This window comes from Corvus cornix, chromosome 2, assembly GCF_000738735.6.
Source record: "Corvus cornix cornix isolate S_Up_H32 chromosome 2, ASM73873v5, whole genome shotgun sequence".
Classification (NCBI taxonomy): Eukaryota; Metazoa; Chordata; class Aves; order Passeriformes; family Corvidae; genus Corvus; species Corvus cornix.
The window spans coordinates 140,327,394-140,346,585 of record NC_046333.1 but is presented as its reverse complement, the minus strand read 5'-3'; the positions used below and the strand labels follow the sequence as shown (position 1 = coordinate 140,346,585).

At 38.5% G+C, this 19,192-nt stretch overlaps 1 protein-coding gene across 3 annotated transcripts; it reads right to left on the bottom strand.

Annotated features, from left to right (window-relative positions):
* Positions 1 to 371: 371 nt before the first annotated feature.
* MED30 (mediator complex subunit 30) lies at positions 372 to 18,970 on the bottom strand. Of its 3 annotated transcripts, none has more exons than XM_039549418.1 (6): positions 18,890 to 18,970; positions 18,227 to 18,432; positions 17,192 to 17,350; positions 15,323 to 15,441; positions 14,000 to 14,110; positions 372 to 2,991 (listed from the first exon to the last, which is right to left on the bottom strand). In XM_039549418.1, exons 2-5 carry the CDS (start codon positions 18,398 to 18,400, stop codon positions 14,005 to 14,007), a joined length of 558 nt encoding a protein of 185 aa, XP_039405352.1. In that variant the 5' UTR covers positions 18,401 to 18,432; positions 18,890 to 18,970; the 3' UTR covers positions 372 to 2,991; positions 14,000 to 14,004. The 3 variants fall into 3 exon arrangements, with proteins under 3 accessions (XP_039405352.1, XP_039405353.1, XP_039405355.1); XM_039549419.1 differs by lacking the exon at positions 18,890 to 18,970 and adding an exon at positions 18,629 to 18,777; XM_039549421.1 differs by lacking the exon at positions 15,323 to 15,441.
* Between the last annotated feature and the right edge of the window lie 222 nt (positions 18,971 to 19,192).

Genomic DNA, 19,192 nt, shown 5'->3' with positions numbered 1-19,192 from the left:
CTAAATAGAAAGCTGCCACTACAGCTTGCAAATAGAAAAATGCATTTGCATTTTAAACCAATAACAAAGTAAAATCTCTACTTGCAGTCATCTCCTTTTCAAAAGCTTTGCATACAAAATAGTTATGACTCTCACAGCTGAAGAAAAAACTGTTATTTCTGACCAGCAAATCTGCCATAGTGGCCAATCTAAACAGGGAACAACCAACTATGCTGCTGCCTTTGCCGCAGAATAAGAGATCCACTCTTGCATTTCCAATGTGGGAGAAAAGAGAGAGACCTTATTTGTAAGGTGTTTTGACATCTACTCACATCTAAGTATTGTCATACTTACAGATCACTTTCAACACTGGTTAAACTAATCAAAACCAACATTTTCTAACACTTTATTTTCAATTATAAGACTGGACATCCATTTATCTGTTAATATATACAGCCTTTAAAAAGAAAAACAAAAGACAACTATATTGTACCTGTTTTCAGAGAAAAGTCACATATTGTTAACCAGGTGTGATGGGATCTATCACCAGTGATTTTTACCTCAAGCAGTAGACAAATGGGTTGAAATTATTAAAAAACAGAATTAAAGAGACTGATAGAACAACAAAACACCTGTGAGGGTGGTGAGACACTGGAACAGGTTGCCCAGAGAAGCTGCAGATGTCCTATCCGTGGCAGTGTTCAAGGTGAGGCTGGATGGGGCTCTGAGCAACCCTGTCCATGACAGAGGCATTGGAACAAGATGATTTTTAGGGTTGCTTCCAACATGAACAATTCTATGATTCTATGAAGATCAGCATAACATTTTTAAATCCATGAACCTCAAATCAGTAAGTGTTCAGTATCAAACCATCAGACTGCCAAAAGGGCATCTTTTAAAAGGATACCATTTAACTGGATGATTCAGGAGGTTCTGAACAAATGTTTCACACAAAACTACTATGGAGTCTGACTGGGATGGAATGAGAGTTAAAAGTGACACACAAGAAGCAATTCATTGAGGATCGTTAGTTTTAACTTGACAAATATTAAGAGTAAAGTGCCCTGTGGATTTGTACTGAAACTGTTGTTTTACATATTTTTTCATCTGGAAAAAGAGACACATAGTGCACTGGCAGCATCTGTGGATAACAAAAATTTTCAAGATTATTTTCAGGGCAAACAAAAATTGTGAGGAGTAACAAAGTTAGAACAAAGAGAGATGAAGGTTCATGATTAACTCAAAATAATGAACTGCTCATATACTCTGAAGTTTACTAGGACTGACAGTCATAGGGAAAAGATTAATGAGGTCTTTACTCAGTGCATTCTCATAAACAAAACCAAAGTATTCTAACCATACATAATGCTACAGAAATACACCACTGGTGACAGTTGGTCACAGCCAGCACGGCTTCATGAGGGGGAAGTCCTGCTTTTTGAACCTGATTTTCTTCTACAACAGCGTAACCCACCTAGCTGATCTAGGAAAGCCAGTAGATGTAATGTTTTTGGACTTCAGCAAACCTTTTGGATACTGTTTCTCACAGAAGCCTCCTGGACAAAATGTCCAGCACACAGCTGGATAACTGAGTTATGTGATAGGTAAGCAACTGGCTGACTGGTTGGGCACAAAAGGTTATGTCACAGTTTTGGAGACAGACAGGCGACAAGACACGCCGCGTTCACGCACAACAGCCCACTTTTATTGAGTCCTCCTTTACTTACACAGAGTTGAAGGTCCGCACGGTCGATCCCTATGGGCTGAACGAGTTGCCACTCAGCCAACCAGCCAAGAGCTGCTTGCGTCCCCATTGGCCTGGGCCTGCTCTCCAACAGTCCACACTGGTCCGATTACATAACCTACTGTCAAGGCGCTTATATAATTGCAGTTATATCTTCATTATTTCAGTTATAAAACAGGCAGTTATAAACTGGGATTAATTATTATTGTGAGGCCTTCAGGCCAGCTGCTGACCACCACAATAAGGTTACAGTGAATGGGGTGACATCAGACTGATGACCTGGCAAGGCTCCATCCTCAGCCCTGTGCTCTTCAACACAGGACTGGAAGGAATGCTAAGTTTGTTGGTGACACTGAATTGGGAGGAACTGACGACTCCCTCGGGGTCAAAAAGGCCCTGCAGAGAGACCTCAACAAATTAAAGGGCTGGGCAATCTCTCTGTGTGAAGTTTAACAAGGGCAACTGCCGGATTCAGCACCTGGGATGGGACAGCCCTGGCTGTGTGTATAGCCTGGAGTATGAGGGGCTGGAGCAGAGCTGTGGAAAGGGACCTGGGGATACTGGTCAGTGGAAAGCTGAACATGAGTCAGCAGTGTCCTGGCAGCCAGGAGGGCCAATCCTGATCTGGGAGGCATCAGGACAGCATCGCCAGCTGGGCAAGAGAGGAGATTGTCCCGCTCTGCTCTGCACTGCAGATACTACATAAAATACTGCAGATTGAATTGCAGTATCTGATTGCTGATTTCGGCCCTCTAGCTTACTGGAGCAACTTTCCTGTCTTGCAACTTTTCCTCTCTAAAGAGGCTGTTTGCACTGTAGAATGGCATACGAACACATGCTTTTAAAATTTTTAATTGTATTATAAAGAAAATCCAGAAACACTTTCTTTATAAAACCCCCTATTTGCATAGCAATCCAAACTACTACTGTAAATTACTGAGGCTGTACAGCCCAAGTGAACCATGTAGGTAAAACTTATAGGATGAATCTTCTATAAAAACAAACCCAACACCATTTAAGTTATTAGAAAACAACCAAACATTTTAATCTTGAAGACTTTTCAAGCATTACTGCAAGATCATTGTGGAAAAACATGTTACTTCTTAGAAGGAAGTTAAGTATATCCAAACAGATTTGTATCTTCTTCAGTTACAAAGTTTGATTTTCCTTGTTCAGTTCCTCATTGCCAACATGGCATTTATATCCCAAATAAGATTTCGTAACTGATCCATGATCTGCTTCAGCTGCTGATTCTTCTGTTTCAGTTTCTGTGGGAAGAGTTTATTAGAAGTTTTTTTGTGACCAGTTCAAATAGTGCACTCAAAAATTCAACAAAAGTTGCAGTGCTATGAAATGCTATATGAATCTTTTTCTCAGCTGTCGGTGAGCCCTATTAGTGGGATAATACATCTCCTTTAAAGCACATTCTAAAAATACAAGAAAGCCTCAAAAGTTAAGGACCATTGCTAAAGGGGGAATACTGTTTCTTTTCACAGCAGCCTTTTATCAAAACACCTGGCACCTTCAAAAGCTGGAGGCTTGTGGGGATCAGTCCTCACTTTGAAAAGTCCAAAAGACAGCATCCTAAGTTGGAAGAAAGAATTTGGGGAGAAGGTAAATTTATGTGAATCTATGTTTTATAAATTTGGTTTAGAGAAAAATGAGGGATTAACAGTACACATTTGAACAAAGCACAAGGTATAGGTGAAGCAAATCAAGCTTTTGCAGCCCCTCTGCTATATAGGTCAACTGTGATGCGTTAAGAGTCCTGTCTTGAAAAAGGTTTTCCCAATCATGCTGAATTCTTTACAATTATGTATCTGTTTTTGCAAACTGCAGAAGCATTTGGAGGAACAGGAGAACGGCAGACTAGCTTTTATTGGTTGCATGGCCAAAACTTAAAAATTATGTCTCTACAGAAAAAAGATCAGGGCACTAAGACATCACACAATTTCCCTAACCTGTCATGTTTCACAATAATACCCATATTTATTGTCTCATTTATGCATTTTCCTGCTCAAATCAAAGCCGTTGAGAACTAAGTTAGGTTGCTGTTAACAGTACACAGTCTGCCCTTTATTTCATTCAGATTTGATAAGATGTCAGCCTTCTTACATTAGAGATCAAACTACTTATTCATTAGGGAAGTCCGGAGTTCCAAGTGAAGTGAAAGCACAGGAAAGATTTGCTACCACCAAAACAGAACAAAATGTTTCAGGTTTGATGTAACTTTGTTATTTGTACTACACAAATGGCAATACATTAAAAGCGTAACTCAAACCAGTAATACAACTGAAGTATTACTGGAACAGAGGTAAAACGAAGCAATATCCTGAAAATTAGTCTCCTGAATTTTGATGCAGACAACACAACAACATTTTTAAGTTGCCAGCTGGTCATCTGGGAAAGAAGTCCGGAGAAAAAAAGGAAGGCTATTCACTTCAGACCTGTAAAAACTGTTTGAAGTAATATGGCAATTAGGCTTAGATTACATGGGAAACATAGTAAGGGAAATACTCCTGAATACAGACTTTGCGAGACATGTTCCCTGGAAGAAGAGACAACAGTCAGATCCAGACTCCCAAGAAGGATACAAAACCAGATGTAGGACAGTTCATGTGCACTAACATGGAATTTCTAATCAAGCATTTGACAGACTAAAAAGTGTTTTAAAGATAACTGTGCATTTATCTAATCTAGTGCTTCTTTCCCGTTTGCTGATCCAAAGACTTCACAACATACAGCAGAGATTCAGCCCCTAAAGACAAGAGTGAAAGCTAAGAAGCATGTAGTTACCACAGCATCCAAATGACAGAGTTGCAAGTGTCTTCCTACAAAAGATCATAAACACAAGATCTTGATGCTTGAGAAAGCACAAGAGGGATGAGATAAACAAGCATGTTCCTACCTGTGGCATTTTTTAACATAATTCTGTTTGCCATCCTCAACATTCAATTCTAGAGAAATCAGTGGCTGTTACATCAAAACTACTAGTTCAATGCAAGCTCTAACTCCCTCATACGGAGGGCATGCCATTCCAAGGTATTTCAAAACCTTTATCAATGGAAATGAAGGCTGAACAGTTGGTGATGGTAATTCAAATCACAGACAGAAATAAGAACCATTGACCTCTGATAAGCAGACTGTTTTCTCTCTCCATCCATGTCTCATTGTACTGTTACTCACATGAACTTTGTGTAAGTTATGCCCAAAAGACTCATTCTGTAAAACTGTTTTCCTTTCTTGTGAAAGTATTGACACTGTAAATTGTTTGATCTTTATTTGATGCTAGACAAGGGAACCTTCAGGCTGGATTTCATTTGTTTTCAAAGCATCTGTAAGGACAAGAAGTATAAAATTGTTTCTTTATTTATCTGAAGATAATTTTAGATCCTTATCTTTAGTGAAGAGCTAATTTCTTAGTTCTTCTACTTTTTCTGGAGCTAGAAAAAACATCTAAGATGAAGCACCATCCCTGGGTTTCTAGGCTGTTGAAAGAATAAAGAGATGAGAAAAAAATCCACTACAGAGAGCAGAGTCTTCTAATTGAAATGCATACAGTGATCTTCATTACTGATCTTTGACAGGCAGTGGTCCACACCACAAAGTACTACATAATTAATATGTTCTGCACCACTGGAAGTGCTGGCCTCTGCTTAAGACTTTGCTGAGCCAGTAAGAACATCTCAACTCAAGTCTAACCTTGAAAAGATAGGTGAAATGGCCTTCTTGGGAAATGGGTGAGATCTTTCAGCAGCTTCTGCAGCAATGACAAATTTTCATTTGAACAGATTGCTTGCAAGTTGTCTCCCACTCTTTCCTCCTTCTGTTGAAATGACTTAATTGAACTCTAGACTGCTTCTCAGGATTAACAGTTGTATGAAACAAGAAAAAGTACTTCATCCTACATACATGACTTTATCTTCTGACTTTATCTGTTTTAAGATAGCACAGAGAAATTCTATGAGGCTGTTTATAATGAGTTTAAGAGACCTAAATTCAAGTTACATCTGTGAGGCATGTTTCTGTTAGTCCCTCTCTGCCACAAAAGTGATCTGACTGAAAACCAGCCCTTTGGTGATACTAATATTCAATAGGATCCATTTTGACTGACCTTGCAAGTATTAAAGCCATCATAATGGAGTTGGCAAGGACTGCACCTTCCAGTAACCAGTGAGACCTTAGTTGGCTTAGGTCAGGTAGGTCATTTGTGAAAACATTTACTGAAGCACAAAACCCCCATAAATGAAACAAAGTGGGAGAACCGTAACATACATCCAGAAAATAGCTGTCTTTCAAGGAAAAAAGCTGCCATAAAGAACCCGCCATGTTACATGCAGATTTGGGTTCAGTAGGACACAGTAATTTCAACTTTGACTGAAATAAATATTTTACTAAAAGTCATTTTTGCTTCACTTGCATTTCATTAGAAATCAGTGCTGTATAGACCAATTCACAACATACAATCAGAGATGTATCAGAACCTTCTTTCGCGCACTGTTCTTGATTCCCTCCTCATTTTAAGCTCTTGTATTCTTCAAATTTTAAAACTAAAACATCACTGTGAGTCATGCTGCACTCAATCCATTTGTTAGAAATCCTTTCTTCAGGCAAAGAAAATAATGTAAACACTGTGGAAGAGTAAGATCATGTTCCAACTGGTGCCTGGAAAAATATCAACAGTACTTGCTGATGTTGTACAGGCTCTTCTTTTGCTTAAGAAAAAAAACAAGCAAAGATCTGTTTCCATCTGGAAAATCTCATGCAGAAGACCATTCTCCTGAATGCTGTGCCAGCTATAGTTTTTACCTGCTCCATTCAAGATCTACAATAGTACAGGTGAGAAGGACACCTCAGTGTCTCAGTGTAACATTAAATATTAATAATTGAAGTACCTTTACTTGCATAAATCTTAACAAAATTTTTAAAAATTATGTTTACTTTGTTGATTAAGAATCTACTACAAGAGATGCAAGAGAACTCGCATCACATTCTTTCCCATGAGCATAGAATCATGGAACAATTTGGGTTGGAAGGGACTTCTAAAGGTCATCTAGCTCAACCCCACAATAAGCAGGAACATCTTCAACTACATCAGGTTGCTCAGAGCCCTGTCCAGCCTAACTGTGAATGTTCCCAGGGATGGGGCATCTACCACGTCTCAGGACAAGGGTTTTATCACCCTCAGCCTAAAAAATGTCTTCCTTATATTTAATCTAAATTGGCCTTCTTTTAGTTTAAAGCCATTACCCCTTGCCCTATTACAACAGGCCCTGCTATAAAGTTTGTCCCCATCTTTCTTATAAGCCCCCCTTAGGTACTGAAAGGCTGCTGTAAGATCTTCCCAGTGTCTTCTCTCCTTCAGACTGAACAGCCTCAACTCTGTCAGCCTTTCCTCATAGGAGAGCTGTTCCATCGCTCTGATAATTTTTGTAGCCCTCCTCTGAATCCACTCCAATAGGTCCATGTCTTTCCTGTGCTGAGGAAGCCAGAGCTGGACACAATACTCATGTTACTCCTTCTGACCATTAAACTGCTGTAGGAAGTGATTCTTGAAAGTCTTACAAAGGTGACAGTGGCCTCCATGTTTCCAGATAAGTCAAGCCCAATAAATTTCTAGAGAAAAACGATGTGTGTAATAGGAGGGTGACATTTATACTGTTCTTTTTTTAAATGAAACCTTCATAATGAAATCTCTGAAGTAAGAAGGTGGAAAAACCTGATTTTTTCTTTTTTCCTTCAGTAGTCAAGAGACTATTACAACATTATAAGCATATAGCTGAAAAAAATATGGAAAAAATGCCCTCAACACTTTGCTTGAACTCTCTTAAAGCTGCCAAGTGATGTCTTAACTTATGGCCGCACAATTGATACCAAGGCTCACTTTCCATCATAACAAATTCATATATCAATCTAGTTACAATTTTTCCCAAGGGGATAAAAAATATTCATCGCTAATACAGTAACTGCTGTGCAATTAAATATTAACACATCATTGTCCAATATCTACAGCTTTTCCTGATGTCATCCACAGGCGTGATTGTTCTACACTTAGCAGAAATCAGAGACTTAGTTTTCTGCCTTGCTCCTCACCTGACAGCTGAAAGGAAAACTGCTCCTTCTGCTTGTGTAACCCTGTGTTCCTGAAACAAACAGAAGCACCAGTGACAGCCTATGCTCTGCTGCAAGCTCAATACTTTTCACCTACTGACCCATACAGGATTGTATTTATCCATTGATCTGTTGTTCTGAGAGGAATAAACATGTTCATTCAAATAGATGGATGTTTGCTTCATACCAATTATTTATCATTCAACAATGAGGTCTGAGGTCTTATTTACTGAGTACCATCTAAGCTCTGTAGCTTGTAATGGAATTATTCAATCCTCAAGGTGCTTCTCTACCACACTTCTCAGTGTTACATCCCCATTCTTAACATGAAAATCCCACAGATAGTATGATCCTCAGTTACAGATGGCAAACTCAGTCACACGAACACTACAGATAAAACTGCAGTGCTGCCAACTTTGTCCAAAGACATTTAAGATTCATGTTCATCTCCAAACTTCATATTTTAACAGCTTCCCACATATTCAAAGCTACCACGAGCCATAAGGGGAAGAATGAACAACCACCACAGATAATTCGTGGCAGAGAAAAAAAAATTCAGTTCCCAAGAGCTGCCTTAGTTAGTTACTCACTACACACAACAAATCCTTCTTTCTCATTCCCAAATTCCCTGCTTACTCAATAGTGTAATGCCAGTTACGCAATACACAAACCAGGATTTTTATAATCTTATTTACTACAATACTGATTCAATCTAAACAGTGCCTAGTCTGGAACAAAAGCAGAATAGCTCAAAGGATTCTTCCAGAAAAGAAAGTGGGAAGGGGGGAAGAGGAATCAAATGTGATAATGCAATAAAGGTTGTGTAAGATACATCTGTATGAGGACAAAAGGGGACAATTGGGACTTTACAGACAGCTTTATGTTCACTTTTTCCAAACGTTTTTCAACTTTGTAAGCATGATATGGTTTGGATATAGGATGCAATGTGAAAAACTTTGTGGGCAACATTTTATACAAAACTGGAAAGGAAGTAATTATCTGGAATAAAAATGTGTCTGAATGCTGAGAAAGCTGTTTTATGACATAACAAGACCACTCTACTTAATTTTCTATTGGAGAGGGGGGGATGCTTCTGTTAAAAAGGAAACATTTCAACTCATCTGCAAGAAAGGCAAGGAGGTAGATCCAGAAAATTACAGGCTAGACAGCCTAACCCCTGACTCCAGAAAGACTATGCAGCAAATTCTTCTGGAAGTCACATCTAGACACAGAAATGATAAGGTGACTGGAAACAGTCATACTGGATTTCCTAAAGATGCCTCGTGCCTGACCAGCATGACAGCTTTCTATCAAGAAATGACTGTGTGGCAAAGGGAGAGCAGAACATTTTCTTTACTTTCATAAAGTAAAATCATTCATTAGTCAGACTTTTGACATAGTCTCTCATTGCCTTGTAGCCATATTGGAGACATGTGGTTTGGATAGGTGAATTACTGGGTTGACAGAAAACTGGCTGGACTACGGGATTCTAAATGCTGGGATCATCAGTATTAAGACCAAGTGCTAGTTGGTCACTCTTGAAGTTTCTCAGGACACTAAGGTGAACATTCTTAATATCCTCATTAATGACTAATCCACACATAATGACCTAATCACCATACCAAAGTTATCAAATTGGTGGACAGTGCCAAACTGGGGAAAGTGAAAAATATACTCAGTGGTGGGATGTTGGATTCAGACGGACCTCAACAGGTAGGAAAGTCAGGCCAACACCTATCTCAGGAACTTCAATTAAAGCAACATCCTGCATCTGCACACAGAATAAACCCATACAACAGCACAGGCAGAGGGCTGACTGAATAGAAATAAAATTTGCAGAAAAGGATCTGAGGTCCTTTTTGATAATTTCTGACAAGTTGAACATGAGACATCAGCAGATCTGCTTTGCAACAAGGAAGACAAACTGCACTCTGCCCTATATTAGCTGGAGTGTACCTCTCAGGTCAGGTGAAATTATTACTCTACTCTATTTGTCTCTGGAGAATGATTGTCCACTTTGGGGATCAATACAAAGCTCTATCAGACTGGATAATGCCTAGTGGAAGGCCACCACAATGACTAAATCTGTGTTTGTTCAATCTCAAGCAGAGAAGGCCATAGGGCAGGATCACAGTGCTATCTTCAGCTACCTCATGAAGCTCACAGAAAAGACAAAGCTGGACTCTTCTTGAGTGTACACAGCAAAAGGATGAGGGGCAGTGAATATACAAGTTACGACAAAGAAAATTCCAAAGTAACATTACGAAAACTTCCACAGTAAAAGTCAACCCTTAAGAAGGGCCCAGAAAAGATGGAATTTCAGTCCTTACAGATATTTAAAATACTACCAGATATGAGCTCGAGCAGCTGGATATAACTTTGCTGGTTGGTCCTGTTTTGAGCAGGGCCTGAAACAGGTAGTCTCCAGACCTCCCACTGAGCCTAAATTCCTCTGATTCTACCATTGCAGATAGTCAGTTTGGGTACTCAAAAAATGATGGAACTGCCTCCAGTGCAGATTAATCTTCCCAGAAGGTGTCCAAGTAACGAATTCTTCCCCTCTTGCCAAAGCATTCCTTGGTGCACACTCATATTTTGGGTAAAAAAGGACTCTACACATACAAAACAAATTAAAATACATGCAAATAGTGTGAAAGGTAGTTTAAAAGGAATTTAGGTTTTCAGCATAGTCCTAAACAACCTCAGCTGCAAGGCATAATGTTTGTGTTATCAAAAAAAGCCCAGAGCTAAACTTGTTACAGCTTAACTTAAAAATCTGTCACGTAGATTGTCTTTTCCTCTCTTAGCAAGATCACTGTTAAACACTTAACAAACACTAGTTAAGAATATCAAATATTATTGTTTTCTAAAGGGTCACTTGGAATGTTCTACTGCTATTTCGCTTCATTTTCATCCAAATGTACTTACCCTACTAATTATGTGATGGTTTTCCTAAATGCTTCACTAAAACCAGACCTACAGCATGAATGAAACCTAAGCTGTACTTGCTCCACTTCTAAAAGCAAGCAGTAAAGAAAACCATTGATAAGGCAGCAATACAGATTAAATAATTCTCAATTTTTGATTTGCATTTTCTGTTTCAAGTCTTGTCAAATGTGCTAAAAGACCACAGACCGAAGGTGAGCCTGACATCTTGAAAATAGTACTGATGATTCAACACTTAAAGATGAAAACTTAACAGATAGAATATTAAACACTAGAAGAACATGAACAGAAGAGAGGAAATCTTGGTAACATCTCCCATTTGCTGCAAATAGATTAATTTCAATGAAAACTGGATCAAGACAAGTACAAGAAGACCAATGCAAATGCTAAACTGATTCTGTAACAGTAATTTATTCCAAAAAAAAGTTAACCACCTCAACAATTTACAAGCTCAGAAAGCATATACAAATAAAAAGAAATAAGCTACATTTTTGGGAACTGCAGGAGAGAATTGCTTAAGACGGGACAGAGGTAGTCAGTGCTCAAGAAATGGTTTGTTTTACAATAATGGTACAAGCTTCTTATTGCAGGCAAAACTCCCTTGTGTTATAAAGCTTAATAGGTTTTATTTAAACCTACAGTTGCTAATTATTACTGAATTGCTAGGACAGAAATTCATTGCCTTGTAAACTAATCTATATTTTAAATTAACAGACAAGTACTTACATAGCCAAGGTCAGTACATTAAACTTTCTGACCTAAAAGGTAACTCTAATATAGCAGAATAATTAATTAAGACCAAAAGATGTCACAGTAAACCAACTCCAAAAGCTCCTGCAGTTTTTAGGAACTCTGATACATTAACAGGTTCTCTTGCCCCATGAACAAGATGGTGACTATAGGAAATACCTGATGCTCCCCTTCTCCTCCACTGAGGATGCTCCCTTCTCAAACAACTGCAGTAGCAAAGCAAAGCTGCTATTTTTCAAGTCAGTGTTTCATGGAATATTTTTGTGTGAAAACATATGATCCACAAGGTTTGTTAGAGCTACTGCTAGCTTTGGCAGTGCTCCACACTGTGGGGCAGTTAGTACCTTTCACATACATCCAGAGTCACTAAAGAAATCAGGCTGGGATACCACAGCAAGAAGGGCAAAATTAAGAGAGTCAGGGCAGGTCTAAGAATTATTTCAAATATTGCAATAGTGTCAAAGTATTGGGTTTTTGCAATAGTGATTTTTTGGTACCAATAACATGCAACACTGAAAAAATAATGCCTATCACAGCAAAAAGGATTAGGTGAGAACAGGACAAGAAGCTGAAGGAAGAAAAGGTATGGTCAAGAATATAAAAAGCTTCTTTAACTATCATGTTGGTTTCCCTGTCACAGCATTTTCATCAATATTTTGTATTACTAAAATTTTCCTAAAATGAATTAATCAAATTGAGTTGGAGGTGGACATTACACACTACAGAGGACTGAAGAGCTGTCAAGTTTGCGAGCTAAGAATCAGAGTAAGCCCTCCTTGAGCCCAGCAGCCAGTGTTAGAAATTAGACTGATTATCTAATTCTAGTGATTTTTCTTTGCAAAAAGAAAGAATTTATGTATTTCTAGTAATAAAAGCATTTCCTAGTCTGTAATGTATTAAAACTTGAACTTTGGAAATGGTAGTAGATGTGCTCATGCAACTGGAGGGAGAAAAAAAAAAAATCAGTGAACTTTCAAAACACAAGTTTAACTTCCTTTTGCTGCAGTTACTAAGTATTTGTCCACAAGAATACTAGAGAAAGTTCAACTATCTCGTAAAGATTTACTGTGGAAAATCTGGAAATTAGGCCTAGGCATTTAAGTATAAATACAGAATTTCAGACCATATTTAAGTGAAGGTTTCAATGCATTCTTAATTACCAGTTTGCTACCAATGGTAACACCATCAACCTTTTTAAGGTTCAGAACTCTTCATAAAAATTTATGAAATTATTTTCACAAGATCACACCAAGGAGGTTTAAAACCATATTAGCATACAAATACAACAACAAGGGCAAAACTATGTCATAGAACTATTAAAACCACAGCAAATATGGACAGTTAAGCTTATTAACACTTTAAGATTGCAAATAAATGTGCATAAATTCACAGTACAATATTACATACAATATAATATATACAACCCTGCTACATCAGCACTGAAGAGGAAGATTACAAGAGGAAAGCTGAAAACTGCATTTCTCTAAATTCACATAGTCCTCGTTTTCTCCTATACAATACACATGCATTTTTCTAAATAAATGGGTTATGAAAAATGCAATACATGTACGATTGTGGAAGACAAATTAAAATATTGGAAATATTTTAAAAGCTGAAAATCCATCAATTATTCATTCCATAAATAAACATTTTATTCATTTATTTCTTTTGTTCAGTTATTTTTGTAGATTATAACTCATTTTTACTGGGCATTTACAGATATTACAGCTATAAATATTTATTTAATCGTATATTTGTACTTTACAGATTGAAGAAACAATGTTCAAAATTGTGGTCTGGTAAAACAACATATTTTTAATCTCAATATTATATTAGCATTTACTACAGCATAATTATTTTTAGATTTGAATCACTCTTTACTAATTGTACTCAGTTGCACAATGCCACTCAAACTGAAAATTTAACATTTTAACTCATTTAGCATTTATAATTCATAGTACATTTTCTCTGAATGTGCGAAGATTCAATAAATGTTCCTCTTTACAGTATTCCTCAAAGTGTCAAAATACAGAAGGTAGCCCTGATATTTCTCACAGAATTGTAATAATATTTACACATCTGGTGTTCAATATCAATTATTTTAACACCTAAGGTAAGTTTTGAAGATAAGTAAGTTCAACAAGCACCTTAGTTCAATTTGTACTGTCAATATCTAGTGGGTTACACATAAACATAACACACTGTATTCATAAGAATATATGTCATTTTAAAAGAGAGGTGAATTAAAATTGTTAGGAAACCTAAACTCCACTGCCAGCGGTACAGCTAAAAAATAGTTGTTGAACTAAAAGGTCAGTTCTGAAGTATTTATATGCAAAAAGTAGTTATCTCCAGTTTTGATGGTAATCATCACACATTCTGTATTTAGCACAGCAATCTTGAAATTTAAGCTTTGTAACGTGAAAATGACATTTCTCATTTTATGCAAATTAATTACAACTTTGTTACCTTATTTACTTCCATGATTTCCCTTCTCTCTTCACTAGCAAAACGAAGCTGACTTGCAGCACCACGATCATCGTGCTTGGAGCCATCTTCTTCAACATATGGAATAAGTTGCTGTGAAGACAAGAAACATCAGCTTTAGAGAAAAAAAAAAAAAGAAGAAATTAAAAAAAAAGAAAAAAAGAGAAGAAAAAAATTTAAAAATCAAATCCAGGAAATACATAAGGTACTACCGTTTTCTCCACAGGTTCTAACTGCCCAAGAAAAAGTGGAGACAAGCCTGCTTGCCACCTCAAACCTAAAGGCCTTGGAATGACCTCAGCTGGTTCTCCAGGAAAAACAACGTGCTTCAAAAAGACACATTCTCACACATTACCAAGCCTAGACCAAAGATATTTTGTAACTGCAGGCAGAAGTCGGTCTTTTCATTTTAAGATGTTTATCATGGATAATCCTTATAGTTTTGAATTCCGCAGATTGGGATTTTTAAATTTACTATTCCACACTAAGAAATGAAACCACAAACATAAAGTTATCATTATTATAAAGCATTTTAGTGATATTCTAAATATAATTATGACTGGCTTTACATAGCTATTTGGTTAATACTCTAGTTATGACTTGCTATTTTAATGAGCCTCTGTTTGGCTACTCTTAAGACCAGGCCCACAGTTACCCAGGAGTTTTTCTTGAAGTATTTCTCACTGTGATCTCCTCAGACACACAGAATCATAGTTTGGTTTAGGCTGGAGAAGACCATAGTGCACTGTCTGTTTTGTAAGCTTCAACAAAGCCAAAAATCCTTGACGAAGAATTTCTTAATGAATACTATTATATGTTTCCTTCCTAAAAAAAATAAATCAAAAAAGAAACATACTTGATACAAAACAAATACTTGCTTCTGTGTCAGAACACTCCCAAGCTACTACAAATTTCTTAAAAAATAATACACCCACAAAGTCCATAGTCTGGCATTGTTTTTTCTGTCCTGGACTATGCAAAATTATATCCATGTTCACATACACACTACAGAAAAATGGAAGACTAGTATTGATAAAAGTGAGCAAGAAGACATTCGTTTAAAGCCTGGGAGCAAGCTGCTCATCAAGTGCATATTAACTTGTTACTTAGGTTGCAGTGTAATGTTACGAAATGTTCAGTGCCTTCAGCACTCTGATGGAAAACTTACTTTGATTTAACCCACTGAAAATGTAATTTCTTTCTATCCAAAAATTTTTGCAGCCATTCTTACTAAACTTAGAAAAATGCACAAAAGCTACCACAATAAAGTCTGCCATGAAAAAGTAGTAAATGTTGATCACTTACTACATTTGCAGACCATAAAGAAGTAGTGGGGCTGCTATATGCTCCTGGAAAAAAACTCTCTCCGATGGAAAAATTAAGTAGCACTCAAAGTAGAACATTTCCTTTGAAGACCTCCCTGTCTTTCAGAAAAGGTAATAGATTAAAAAAAGAACCAAACAACAAACCCACAAAGAAAAGTAGAACTATACCTAATACACAAAAGAAGCAGGAAAGGTAATCTTTGTAGGCAGATCTCCTTCACAATTATCTCATGCCTTGCTATGTTGGTTAACAGAAAGTTAGTAACACCTATTACACATTAATACACATTAACAGAAAGTATGAAAACATTTATATCAATAATAATGGAATATTAGTAGGTATAGACTTATCTAGACTGTGCAAAAAAAAAGAGTTTTGTTGATATTCTGTAAAGACATGGTTAGAATATTGGCCATTAAATAATACAATTGAGACTACTATTGAAATACTGTAAGAGGAATTTAAGAAAACTGATCCAAGGGGAATGGTGTGCCACTGCCATTGACTCTAACCAATAAAAACATGAGGAGGCAGGCATCTACTAACTTCAGAGCAGAAAAGACTAAGCAGATTAAAAACAAAATACTCCAACTATCAATAAAAAACTCTGCTGTGACTAAGTTTTAATGCAAGTGAAATCTTGCATTAAAAAAGCCTGAAGTAACTACTTATTTTCACTATGGAGATTCTTTTTCATCCTGGTAACGGCAAAAAAATGTGAAAAGTTATTAAAAAAACCCAACCCCACCTCATTCCATTGATATTGGAAAATAAGACACATGAAAAACTTTTAAAGAAGGCACAAGTATTTGGTTATTGCACACAAGTCAACACACCTTGAAAACAGGTTTTATTTTCTTAAATGGGAAAATTAACTTATTACCTTGCTTGCTGTCAGGTTTCCACATACATTTCTCTGAAACCCTTGTCAAAAGTCAGCGACTGCTAACTGAAATAGTAGTCTAGAATGAACTATACAGAATGGACTTCTTCATTTATTTATTCCTATTCAGTTAAGAGACTCAAACTTCAAATACAATGTCCAAATAATTAAAATTCAACGGACAGTCAAAAGTCTGTTAATAAATTGTCTCAGGATCCAGAGGTCAGTAATTAAGGAATTTCAAAGTTCTGGTTAATATAGAGTGGTAGAAACTCAAATTGTAACAAAACCCAGAGTTTAAGAGTATTACTAGAAATTAGAAACAACTTATGAGGAGGGAAGATGACATTTAGATTTTATGAGCAACAGCAGTTTTATTAAGAAAAACTCTGGTCAATCCTCCTCCCAGGAAGTTTTATGTTGTAGCTTTTCTATCACCACTGCACATTTAGGTTTGGTTCATACTGGCCAGCAGGTTAGGAATAGCTGAGTGAGGGAATTATGGAGGCACAGACTAATGGCCACAGACAGTAAATAATACTTATTACTCAGGAGCCAGGCCGACAGGTGAGAGCTTAAAGCAGGCCTTTCCACACTTTTTTCAAAAAATTTGCCCTGATCCTCTTTTTTTTCCTAGGGGAAACAAATTGGTGAAGATACCAAGAAGCCAGAGGAAAAAAGGCTAAAATTTTAAAGTAAGTTTGCTTTCTCAGAATCACAGAATCAATTAGGCTGGTGAAGACCTCTGAGATCAAGTCCAGCTTATGACAGAACACCGTGTCAACTAGACACTAAGTTTCACAATCTTTCAATGAGCTCTAATTAATAAACAGAATTCAGTTCACTGAAGAATTCCAGTATCATGAAAACTTGTTATGAGTCTCCTGCAACTGAGATGGATGGATGACTTGCTATCCAGAGTGGTTATTCTGATTTGCAATTTATACATAAATAAAGATACTTACTTCTATGGGAACAGGATCGAGCCCAGCACAGTTTTCATTGCATTTGTCATAGACTAATCTCAGTTTTCTGAAGAGTATTGATAACTGACGGAGATGTTCCTGCAGCTTTGCCAGTCTGTCTTGATATGTTGCAGTATGATAAGTAACACCATTTGGTAACTTAGAGAACCAAAACATTAAAAATATTACAGTAAAGCTTCTGTCACATGAAATAAACAAACTCAAAGATATCAGACAGGTTTTTGTATATTTTAAAATAAGACAATCACACTTTTCCCATAGCAATCACTGAAATTTTTATTTTCTTTACAAGCAAAATTATGTATTTTATGTACTCAATCACTGCTGTCAAACACCCTCGTATTCTACACTTTGGTCATTGTCAATAGCTCTGACTTTTCAGTGAGTGTCTTCACAATGCTTAAATATGACGCCATTGTGATCCAAGTATTATGAGTTGAGATTTTGTGTCTCAACCCCAGGCCACTCAACTCAGTGACACAAGAGTCATGAAAATACAGAAGAAGTGAGAGTGATTATTTATCTTGTACTCTCCACAGAGAAAACACAACAAAAGTTTCTATGTTTTCTCAGTAAGTAGACACAAACAAGGATTATGTCCATTTTCCTAACCAAAAAAAAAAGTTTTAGGTGGAAAATATTACAGAAAAAGATCAACGGAAATTCCTCTACATTTACTCCCCATATGTTAACATAAACAGAGAAACGTAACTGACATACGAACAGACTTCATTATACATAAAAAGAAACACAGTTACTAAGCATATTTAGAGTTTTTTATTGTGGGGGCAATGACAATTCAGCACTTCTGAATTTTCACAATCTTCACTTAATGTACAGGAGTAAGCAAATATATTAAGAGTAGTACTCACTTCTTCAACCAATCCTCCTTTTTAGAGCAGTTTGATCGAGTTTTCTAGATGTCCTAAGGCATCTCCTGAGTCTATATATACTGGCAGTCGGTGATAAAAACACGGCAAGTTGAGTGCATAAAAATGAGTAGTTGTTTCTCACCTGCATATTCCTCAGTAACTGGAAGATTTCCATGGTTCGAAAGACAATGTCCTGCACGGTCTCCTGGCCGATGCGGCAGAGGGAAGCCGTGTTCACCTCCCTGGCAGCCTGAGCCTGCGTCCCAGAGAAAGCTCCCGGCGGCATCCCCGCCCCAGCCAGAGGGGGGGTCGACATCTCCTGGCGTTACCCAGTCACACTGGGGCGAGCTGCACAAAAAAGTGATGATGGAACAGCCAAATACTTGTTTGAGTCTATCCTAGCAAACTTCTGCAGAGTGGCCATCCCACTCCTTTTCCCTGTACGGATGGGGCCGGCTCAGCGCAGCACCCCTTGGTCCGGACACCGCTCCCTGACCCACCGCAGCTTTGCCGAGCGGTGGAACTGCGGGTGCCCCTCACGCACCTCCCTCCCCTCAGAGCGGTCACCGGGCGCGCCCCTGCCCCGATCCGTCCCAAGGGGAACACGACAGAGGTTTCTGCGAAGCTCCAGCAGGCAGAATCGCAGCCCTGGGCTCCGGGACCGGCAGCTGCCCGACCCTGACCCACCCGCTCCCGGGGCCGGGGCGAAGCGGTGCCCCGACCCTCAGCCCACCCCCGACCCCACGCTCCCGCCCGGGCCCGGCCCCGCCCCGCGCTGCAGCCGCCCCGGACGCGCCGCACTCACGGGGCCGCGGCGCCGCGTCCCCCGGACCCGCGCGGGCGGAAGCACTTCCCGGCGGCCGGCGCCGTCACAGCCGGCGAGGCGGGAGCGGCGGGCGGGGCCGGGGCTCTGGCACGCCGGCTTCGGGCCGCCCCTGTGCAGCTGCTCTCCGTCCAACGTCTCGCTCGGGAATCGGGGCGTTTTTCTGTCTTGCTGACTCCAGTGCGGGTTTGCGGGCAGGTCAGCCAGTATGCGGGCTCTTGAGGTTGAAAGGTTTGGTCAAAATCCCCAGGCATGTTCATACAGTCCCACCACTCCCCTGTCAGA